At 37.2% G+C, this 11,110-nt stretch overlaps 1 protein-coding gene across 1 annotated transcript; it reads right to left on the bottom strand.

The window, feature by feature from the left end:
- Positions 1 to 57: 57 nt before the first annotated feature.
- On the bottom strand, positions 58 to 9,550 carry LOC106529016 (uncharacterized). Its single transcript, XM_014024319.1, has 13 exons — positions 9,393 to 9,550; positions 8,848 to 9,246; positions 7,980 to 8,735; positions 7,705 to 7,751; positions 7,522 to 7,624; positions 6,954 to 7,278; positions 6,800 to 6,875; positions 6,587 to 6,726; positions 6,388 to 6,491; positions 5,749 to 5,800; positions 5,563 to 5,648; positions 5,200 to 5,313; positions 58 to 499 (listed from the first exon to the last, which is right to left on the bottom strand). The coding sequence occupies exons 1-13, from the start codon at positions 9,522 to 9,524 to the stop codon at positions 464 to 466; spliced, it is 2,370 nt and encodes a 789-aa protein (XP_013879773.1). The 5' UTR covers positions 9,525 to 9,550; the 3' UTR covers positions 58 to 463.
- Between the last annotated feature and the right edge of the window lie 1,560 nt (positions 9,551 to 11,110).

Raw genomic sequence — 11,110 nt, 5'->3', positions numbered from 1 at the left:
CTGTAATACATACAGCTCCTTTGAGCATCAAGCCCCAGAGAAAGGAAACACAGAATGACTGGGAGGATTAAAGAAATGAAACAACCTTACAGACCTTACACTCTGAAAATAGACTCAAACACAATGTTTGCCTGTCCTCCTTTTGTGGATTTATTAAATGATCGTATTTAAAAAGACAGTAATGTGTATAAAAATATCACAAAATTCTGCTACGACAATCTACAAAATGAAAATACAAATGTCTTGGTGAAAGTTTTCTTATATTCTGCTTATGTAAAAATGTTTTACGAATACAACATCACATCTTTTTTTATGACACCTGGAATAAATATATTTGGGGTAATATTTGGCATTAATTTAGGGAACTAAATTTACAAATAAAACATAAATCTGTTCTAGTTACAATGATTTTGACTAGTTGTGATGCCAAGTAGTGTCTAGTCCGACAGGTTGATGGTTTGATTCACGATGCTTCCTGAAATTTTGATGGTTTTTGACCCTAAAGAAACAAAGATAAAAAGAAAGGAAAAGCAAAATAAGTTTTTATCACCACAATAAATAAGTCATGCTAAACATTTTTATGACATTGTTCAATAACCAATGATAAATTGAATTTAAGAGTAACAACTTGGTCCAGTTTTAGAACCTATGACCCAGAGCTGTTGTGTTCACTTGAGGTCGGACTCGACATGACTTGACCCTGTAATGGACTGGTAATCTATGTAGGGGGTCATCCAACAACTACTAGAAATTGGCACCAACTAGTGACCATAAAACTGAATCAAGTGGGCAGAAAGATGGATGATCTTGTCTTGGGATGTAACTTGGAAACGGTTTTGATCCTATTAGTTTTTACTTGGGACTTCAGTTGATTTTATAGTTTTAAATGGGGGTCTGATCTAGGGGGCTGTGGTACCTTGGTGGTCAGTGCCACAATCTAACAGTCCTAACACTGCAGGATTGAGGCCAGGTTATGTCAGAAATGGCATCTGGAGTAAAACAATTGCCAAATCTCTCATCTGAGTTCCCTCACTCTGGCAACAACAAGGGGAGCAGCAGAAACAACAAATGGGGGTCTGACCTGTAGGACCTTAGGATTTATTGATCTTGTCTTGGGACTGGATTTGGAGTTTGATGGTCTCCCTTGTTAGTTGTAACATGAACAAGTCCACATAAAAAGAGCTGGTTTAGATTTTACTGTAAAATTATTTTAAAAAATTTTGTGACTGTAGCAAGAGACACACAAAATAAACAAAGTTCAATTTACACAGTTTAAAAATGGGAAATGAAACTTAATTTACATTGTGTTGAAGAGATAAAATGTGTGAAATTTTTTAACAATCTCAATGTGACAATAAAAAACTCTGCAGCAAAAATTTAAATCAGTCAGATGGAAAAAAAAAAAAAAACCTGAGGCGTGACTATACACACGCTTGCTGGCTACTTGAAATGTCATATAACAGTTTGTTCAAAAGCATGACAGCTTTGACAGGAAGTGGGCATCCTGTGTGTGTTTCAGTTTGTGTGTTTTCTGTTTTCAGTCTATGTGGGGTGATAACAGGAATTTGGTTTCAGTGGTTTTCATTTGCTCAGCCTGTAGTTTCATTTGTGTTCACTGACCTGAAACGCAACACTACTCAAACCTACAGGAACTCTAACTTCAGCTTATAGTTTACTGACAGCTTAGAAAAAATACAAAGTGGAATTTTCCTAAATATGTGCACGTGATTTTAAAATCACCAGCTTAATTAATATTTACCATTTTTATTTATATTTACCTTTACTTTTTGGAAAATTCAAGTGACTGAAATATTACTAGATCCCATGGTAAATGGACTGTGCTTGTATAGCGCCTTTCTACCCAACCAGGATACTCAAAGCACTTCACACTACAATCTGTGTCCTCATTTACCCATTCACACAGCACTCTATTAGATATCCCACAAAGCTAACATGTACAATCAACTATGGAGACTAATCATCAAGGTACATGAGTTGTCTCCACACTTTAATTGACTGATTTTGAGAAACAAGACAAAACCCAATTAGGGCCAAAAGACAAAGGTCAATATTATGGAAATATTATATCATGATAAAAGGTCATGTTTGGTCTACAGTTAGGATTAGCAAGTTTCAAGTCAACATCATACAAGTCACAATGTAAGAAAGGTCAAGACACAAGATAAAGTCACAAGACAAAATGTAAAATGTGAATGCTAAGACAGTTTTTGCAAACACAGGATGTCATCATGTTTCAAATCAAGGTAATACGAGATCATAAAATTTCAAAACAGTATTCAAATGTAAAGTGCCAAGTCAGGTTCAAAGAGAAGGAAAACAATTTTAAAGACAACGGCCTAAGACAAAGTTAAGAAGTAACAAATCAAGTTCCAAGACAAAGTTAATAGATCTCGAGTCAGGTCCCAAGTTAAGTTAAATAAGTCCATAGTCTAAAATCAATGAGTCCCAAGACAAAGCTGAGAAATTCTAAGTCAGGTCTTAAAAATATATCAACAGAGCCAGCAAAGACAAGGCAAGACAAATTAAAAAGTTTCAAGTCAAATCACAAGACAAAAACAAGATAAACCACAATGCCACCAAGTCTATGAAGTAGCTGGGGAAACAGTTTTCAAACTTCATTCATCTTTCGGTTCAATACTGTAGCTAGACTAATGAAAAGTCCTATCTCTGTTGAGCCATGTATCCCTCTATCCCTAAGTAGTGATGACTTCATGAGATTCTTTATAGATAAAATAATTTTAATAAGTGATGAAATTCATGCCCAACTTCCTGCTACTGTCTCTGATTCTCTGTCAGATGAGGCAGCTTTAGTGCCACTAGAACCTGATTTATGTCTGGACAGTTTTTGTCCTGTTAAGCTCTCTGAATTATCTAAAATAATAGCTTCATCCAAACCATCAACATGTCTGCTAGATCCCATCCCAACCAGACTGTTCAAAGAAGCATTTCCCTTAATTAATATCCATATTTTAGATGTACTTAATTTATCTCTAATGAATGGTTATGTGCCACAGAGCTTTAAGGTTTATGTAATTAAACCTTTACTTAAGAAACCTGATCTTGATTCAGGAGTTCTGGCCAACTACAGACCTATATCTAATATCCCATTCATCTCAAAAATTCTTGAGAAAATAGTTGCAAATCGACTATGTGAACATCTGGATAGAAATAATCTATATGAGGAGTTTCAGTCAGAGTTTAGAGCTCATCATAGCACAGAAACAGCACTGGTGAAAGTAACTAATGATATTTTCATGGCCTCAGACAGTGGACTTGTGTCCATTCTTGTCCTTTTAGATCTCAGTGCTGCATTTGATACAATTGATCACAATATTTTATTATGTAGACTTGAACTTGATATTGGGATTACAGGAACTGATGGATTTCAGTTTGTTAATGTTAATAATGAACATTCTTCTTACACCAGAGTTAGTCATGGAGTTCCTCAGGGGTCAGTGCTTGGACAAATCCTCTTTACTTTATATATGCTTCCATTAGGTAAAGTTATTAAACAGCATGGGATAAATTTCCATTGTTATGCTGATGATACTCAGTTATATTTATCCATGAAACCTGATGAATCCAACCAGTTACTTAAACTACAAGCATGTTTTAACAACATAAAAACATGGATGACTCTTAACTTTCTGCTTCTAAACTCAGATAAGACAGAGGTTATGGTTTTTGGACCTGAACATCTTAGGGATCAATTTGTAGCCTTTCACCTTCTCTGGATGACATCGATCTGACCTCCAGTTCTGATGTAAAGAAGCTTGGTGTTATTTTTGATCAGGACATGTCTTTCAACCCCCACATTAAAAATGTTACCAGGACAACCTTCTTCCACCTGCGTAATATTACTAAAATTAGAAACATTTTGTCTAAAAATGATGCAGAAAAACTGATTCATGCATTTATCACGTCTAGACTGGATTACTGTAATTCTTTATTATCTGGGTCCAAAAAAACTCTTTAAGAAGTCTTCAGTAATTCCAAAATGCTGCTGCTAGAGTTTTAATGAGAGTTGGAAGGAGAGATCATATTTCTCCAGTTTTAGCTTCTCTCCACTGGCTCCCTGTCAAATTTAGAATAGAATTTAATATTGTACTTCTTACATACAAAGCTCCAACCAAGCTCCATCACTGGTGGCTGTAGCAGAGTGGTTTGGGGAGTCATCCTGGAACCAGAAGGTCGCTGGTTCGATCCCCCGTCCAGCTGTCTCAGATGTTGTGCCTTGGGCAAGACACTTCACCCCTAATGCCTTTGATGTGTGTACCATCAGTGTATGAATGTGATTGGCACTGATTAGTCTCCATAGATGATTGTACATGTTAACTTTGTAGAGACCTAATAAAGTGCTGTGTGAATGGATAAATGAGGACACAGATTGTAGTGTGAAACACTTTGAGTATCCTGGATGGATAGAAAAGCGCTATATAAGTATAGTCCATTTATCATATAATAAACATCTTATTGTTCCATACTTTCCTAACAGAGCACTTCACTCTCAGACTGCAGGTTTACTTGTTGTTCCTCCAGTTTCTAAAAGCAGAATGGGAGGCAGAGCTTTCAGTTATCAAGCTCCTCCCTTGTGGAACCAACTTCCAGTTTCTGTCCGTGAGGCCTGACACTCTGTCTACTTTTAAGATTAGACTGAAGACTTTCCTTTTTGATAAATCCTATAGTTGGACTTAGGTTTCCTGAATTATTCTTCATTTCTGCTGCTATAGGCTTAGACTGCTGGAGCACAAACTGAGCACATTTCTTCACTCTGCTGTTGTCTTTAGTCTCTCTTCTCTACATGTTTATTGTAATTATTTCTATCAATAACATGTTTTTTTCTTTTTGTCTCTTTTCCAGAAGAAGGTGCACCTGGACCAGTTCTTCTGTCTCCCTCTATGTCTCTTTCTTGTCCTCCAACCCAGCCGGTCGAGACAGATGGCTGCCTGTCCTGAGCCTGGTTCTGCTGGACGTTTCTTCCTGATTAGCAGGGAGTTTTTCCTCTCCACCGTTTGCTCAGGATGGGAGACTGTGATGAAGTGATTCAACACAATCTGCTGGTTTCTTCTTTAGATTGTTCTTCTTTTGTGTACAGTACCCTGAGACAGCGTATGTTGTGATTTGGCGCTATATAAATAAACTGAATTGAATTGAATTGAATTGAAGAGAATTTCTTACATCCGTGTTCGGCAGAGTGATGGTCAGCTCTGTGTGGGTCTTCATGTTCAGCCTCAACTTCTTCTTCCACAGATAATAAAACTCAACACACTCAGACAGGGACTTTGACTGAACCTAAATACACTCAGACAATAAAATACATCATAATTACAATTTTCATCATAATATATTCTGTAGATAATGATGTTGATAAAAATAAATATATAAACACAAATCACTTTTCAGTTGGTTGGTTACAGTCATGCTACAAAATCCTCCAAGTGGCCAGTATCATGGTCAATGGTTGTGAATAATTACAGAATTTTTTTTTGTCAATTGCTATTAATTCCACACAACAAGTTAATACCAAAACTAGAAACTCACAATTTTCTGGATGCTGTTGAAGTCTTTCTGATGGAGATTCAGGGATTTAATCAGCAGTTTCTTCTCTGCTGCACTCCACCAGGAACCTTCAATACATGCTTAATCTAAGTGTTTTTGTTTGCAAAGCTATTTACTATCATAAAATGAAGGTTTATTTAAAGATTAAATAAAGGAGTAACAACTAACCACACTGATTGTTGGAGGTTTCAGGAGTTGACAGTAGTCTTTCCACCGTCAGCTGAGGGAAAAAAATAATTATTGTCCCAATTACCTGTAAATGTTTTTGGACTCAGCCTTTAGAACACTCATGTTCATTTTTCAATATGCAATAAAAACTAAATCTCTTTTCTTAAACATTTTATCAAAATGACCAGACAGAATCTTTTTTTCACTGCATCCTCACTGAAAAGCTTATTACAGGAATTATTGTTCCAAGTAATAAAAAGTAAAAGCAGCAGTGCAGTTCAATGGTAAATGTTTTTCCTCATCTGGTTTAGATTGCTTTCACTATCCAGTTAAAGTTGTTGAGTGGTCAATGCAAACACAAAAACTTTTTTTTAACTAGGTACTTAAGATAAGAAAGTGATTGACAGTGTAGCATAATACTCTCAGCTTTTCAGAATGTGACTATGTGAAAAGCTTTACAGATATAAAACACAAATTTCACTTGTTAAAAATTTTTAAATGTTAAGAAATGTCATAATTCCTCAGAGTAAAATACTATAATATATACTATAATATTTTGTATCTAATTTTCTAAAAAAAAATATATATATATATATATATATATGCATAGTTTAAATTTTAGTCCCAAACAGGTTTTACCAGGAAGTCTCCTCTGGACTCTAACAGGAGTTGGAGGGCACACTCTGGACTCGCCTGGCATCTTGGTACCACACTGGACCGGGTCATCAGCAGCAGAGTCTCAACTGCAGCAACAATGTAAAGTAAAATAATCTGTTTGAGAAACATGTAGCCAACAAAAATTAAATAATTTCAGAGTGTTTTTTTATAAGTTGTTGACCTCTCTGTTGATTGATAGGATGTTCCAGCTCGTCATATGGCGTCCACAGCAGCAAGGCATTGTGGGAGTCAGTCTGAGCATGTTTTTTGTCTTGTAAGGGTGAGATCTCAGCCTGAAATCTTTGCCCTACATTAATCCTCCTGTAAATGGCAGCTCTTGGTTACGATGCTGTCAGTAAATTAGATCATTGAAAAAAATTACATATATACATACGGCTTGATGACGTTTGATGCTAAAGAACCAAGTGGAGGACAGGCTGTTGCCACTGAAGCAGGGTCACTTAATTCATCTATCAATTAAAGACACACCTTAATACTGCCACTTGTCCCATCAGTTTTACTTGTTAGCATTAGTTACTACGACTCACTTTTTTGCTGGATTGTCTGCACTCTCTGCTTCCTGTTGGTGGTGAGGGAGTAGTGCAGCCCTGACCCTGCCCTCTGAGGACACAGCATCGGTGGAGGGGTGTAATGACCTAAATCTGCTGTGATTATTGATCTGCCATCCTTATTGCCTCTAGCAACAGCTTCCTGCTGCTCCTCCAGGTGCATTAGGCTGCGATAGAGCACAGCGCCACTGATGGTCGAAGGGAGGAGGCTGCATTGCTTCTGCTCAGACGTTCCTCTTGTTTGGACAGGGATGGAAACTGGTATCACCATGGACACTGGGTTTAAAGTAGGTGGTGAGCTTTCCTACAGAAATATAACCAAGAAACACTGATTACAGCTTCATGCAGGCACCAGTTGGGAGCAGGCCTTCTGACTGATTATAAAGGTGTAGAAATTATGTTTATGCAACCAAAGTGTGCTTACGGCCTTTTCTCCAAAGTCAGACTTGTTTTTACAAAGCAAACTATTGTGTTTAAGGCTTAGGCTTTGTTTAAAAGCTGTAATAATTTTCTCAAGTTAGTAAATGTATCTTATGGTAACGTAGACCTTTTTTAGCAGTGTCGGTGACCTGAAGCCACTGTGGGAACGCATGTGGCCGTTTAATGCTGGCAAGCTCTTGAAGTCACGGTTACACACTGTACACAGCAGCCTGCAGGCACAAGACAATCATAGTAAATAAAAGAAAAATGTACAAAGTATTTTGTTATGGATGAAAATAAGAGAGGTTACCTAGTGTCAAGACGTTTTGTGCTTCTTTCTTGTTGAATCTGTTTAACCTGAAAATCATCAAAGAAAAGAAAAGAAAAGAAAAGAAAAGAAAAGAAAAGAAAAGAAAAGAAAAGATGAAATATATTCAAAACTAACTGATGTACTTAATATTAAGATGACTGAAAGAAATAATTTATAATATACCTGAAAAGAACCATTTCTTTTTTAATTTCCCACATTTATACATACATCATTTTCACTTTCAAAATAATAGCCAAAAAAATTTTTTAGAATACCCAAACCGAATCTGGAGGATTTTCTTTTCTTGCCGTCCTTTTTCTTCTTCTTTCACACTCCTCTTTATGGGTCATGTCAATTGGAAGGCCCAGGGTTGGACCAGCACAGCTGACATTCGGCCCTGTTTCCTGAAGAGAGGAGCTGGTTTCGAGTGTTTCAGCACATTTTAGAAGGCCTGCCAGGTCCTCAGTGAGTTCTGTTTGGCACATTAGATGGTGTCGGCTTGTCTGATGAAGTTGTTGCTGACCCAGATCGGAGATTTCAAAGTAGTTGTTATCATCATTCAGACAGTAGCTTGAGTTATGATTCCTGCTCTCCTGTATGGATTTTTGTTTTTGAAAACTTTTTGTATCTGCTACAAGATGCAGTGGAAGGCCTGGACTGGAAACAGCTGGGGTTTGGGGATACTGAGGACTTGGACCGGGGGTCAGTGGGCTACAGAAGGGCTGTTTGGCATAATTTTCATAGTATCTTTCATTAAAGAAATTGTTGGGATGGAAGTCCTGAGAAGATGAGCTCAAGTCAACTGAGCTCCATCTCTCCACTGTACCTCCTGCAGATGTGGAGCCCAGTGAACGGTGCTGCACCTGGGACAGGGTTGGTATCAGAGCACCCCAGGAGTGCTGAACTGGAGCAGGTGAGTCACTCTGTTCAAACATGCCACTGACATGATTTGCATGAGTTTCATAAAGTTTGTTTGTGCTCTCAAATTCCTCTCTGTGGCGAGTCTCACCAGTATTGAACTGGGTCTGGTTCTGGAGATCCAGGTCAGATGTCTGGTTCTGGTTCAGGTCAGAAGCAAAAGTGTTATCAGGGCGCTGTCAGAATTGTTGGTAGTTCTGTTAGTTTCAGAAGTATTATTCTTACCTGATAGGGAAAACTGCCACAGTTGTAAAAGCAGGAAAGGTCTGAGGAAGACTCACATTTATTCCAGTCGGTATAATCGGACTCTGTTACAGAACTTTGGTTGTAGAGTGGGGGCTGATGTTGGGGTAAAAGGTTAGGAGAGGTAACAAGGGGACTATTGAGGAGAGGGGAGTTTACCTGGAGAGGAGCAAGGTCATGAGGGGAGTTAATTTGAGATGAAGGGAGGTGAGGAGAGCTTATTTGGGGTTGATAAAAGAAATGGGAGGAGGATACCTGTATCTGTGGTGATAGGTGAGAGGAGGTTACCTGGGGTTGGGGAAACTGAAATGAGGATATCTGAGTCTGGGGTACAAAATTAGGGGAGGTAGCCTGGGGTGGACACTGATGGGGGGAAGTTACCTAGAAATGAAGAAATGGAGTTAATTTAAATAACTCAATGAAAAATAAGTGCATGTGTTTTGAAACCAGGAAATGCATGAAGCATTAGTAAATACACAAACAACTGCAGCACATTAAGTACAGTAACTGTTAACATAAATAAGTACCTTGGTAGGAGAAGGGTTTCTGAATGACAATGTGGAGGCCAGGGGAGGAAGTGACTGAGAAAGAGAGGCGTGATGGGCGATAGGAGGAGTCGCTGCTGAAAACGTCCACATGTCAGACATGTTTTTGTGCATACAGACACTTAATTTTCATGAATGTATGTATGCATGCACGTATGTGTGTTCATCAACATGATTATGTGAGCAGCAGGTGGTGTTTATCTGGATGACAGCCTCATCAAAATCTGTAGGGTAACAAAATGAGTCTGGTCAGGAACCTATCAGATATGAAGTAAGTTATTAATTTTATGTTGATATCTGAAACTAGTAAGCCTCTCTCTCTTTTTGGACGTTTAGAAATCATTACTGGCCAAATAAAAACACTTGTCTCTACGTGGACATAGTGTGGACACTTCAGTGTTGTTATCATGAACACTTTGGAGCTATGCTTTTTCTATTTGTTTGATTGTTTCCTCTGTATAGAGATGTCTATATTTAATTTAACTGACTGTAAAGATCTGGGATTGCCTTTTGTTTTCTCAGTAGACACAGATGTTTGGAGAGCATAAAGAAGTGTCATTGGTAAATTTTTGTGATGACATTTTTGTGGTCATGATTGCTTTTTTAAATTTTGAAATCATGACAATTAGGTAACATAGTTTTAGGTAAACTTTTTAAATTGTCTTCACCATTCAAATTAACATGAAAAAGTCTTTTTTTTTAACTATTTTTCATGGATAATCTGATGAATAAATAAAATAAAAATATTTACTCTGTAATATTTTAATGCAAAGAAAAAATAAATGTAACAATTGTATGAAACACTGATTTCTGATGAGACACTGCAAAAATTTGCCATCTAAAAATAAAAATAGATTATTCTCTGAATATTTTTAAATTAATAATTAATAATCTGCAGGGTGACAGTTGCACTTGGTAAGACTTCTTGAAACAAAGAAAACTTTTCAGGTTAACAAGATTAATAATCAATATATTCATCTTTTATCAGTTTCTAAACAAGATCGAAAATACATTTTAGCTAATGTAAGATTGTAACACTTGATTCGATGAACAGTTTTTATGCAGTAGAGTGACTGTCGCTCAGAAACATTAACAGATTAAATAACCTCCACTTTAAATCTAGTAGGAACCAAGTTAATTTCAGAGCACGTGTTACCATGAAAACGTATATTCTTCTCCTCCCATGCAATCGATTCAAGGCTAAATTAATTCAGTTTATTCCAAAATCCCAGCTTGATCTCTAATCCGATTCAAGCAATAGGCTCCTGATGTTCAAATGACTGTCAACTGTGAAGATCAGCTAGACTTTCTGCTCATTGGAGGATGGAATAGAATAAAAGATACTTTGAAGTAGCTTTTCAGTCTGACCTTCGGAAGGTGTTCAAGGGATCCCTGATTAGTTACATTAGACTTTATTTGATAAACATTTATTTTAACTGTAAAATGAAGACTATAAAAATGCTGTAGGCTGTTTAGTTTTGTACATTTTTAAAAATAAATTTTAACATGGATGGAGCCATTTTCTTTACATGCAAAGCATTCTGGGTAAATGATGACGTGGATAGGTCCTTGGTGTGAGCGAGCTATATCCACCCTGAATGGTAAAATGGTAAATGGTACTGAACTTCTAGAGCGCTTTTCAAGTTCCTCCGGACCCCAAAGCGCTTTACACTAACAGACATTCACCCATTCACACTCAC

Source organism: Austrofundulus limnaeus, unplaced genomic scaffold, assembly GCF_001266775.1.
Source record: "Austrofundulus limnaeus strain Quisiro unplaced genomic scaffold, Austrofundulus_limnaeus-1.0 Scaffold418, whole genome shotgun sequence".
Lineage (NCBI taxonomy): Eukaryota > Metazoa > Chordata > Actinopteri > Cyprinodontiformes > Rivulidae > Austrofundulus > Austrofundulus limnaeus.
This window is presented reverse-complemented; position numbering and strand designations above follow the sequence as displayed.

Coding starts and splice junctions, on each gene's coding strand:
- LOC106529016 (XM_014024319.1), bottom strand. CDS start 9,524: ATGCACAAAAACATGTCTGACATGTGGACGTTTTCAGCAGCGACTCCT. Junction 8,736..8,847: donor GTGGCAGTTTTCCCTATCAG/GTAAGAATAATA, acceptor CTGGATCTCCAG/AACCAGACCCAGTTCAATAC. Junction 6,876..6,953: donor GCAGACAATCCAGCAAAAAA/GTGAGTCGTAGT, acceptor TTTAATTGATAG/ATGAATTAAGTGACCCTGCT.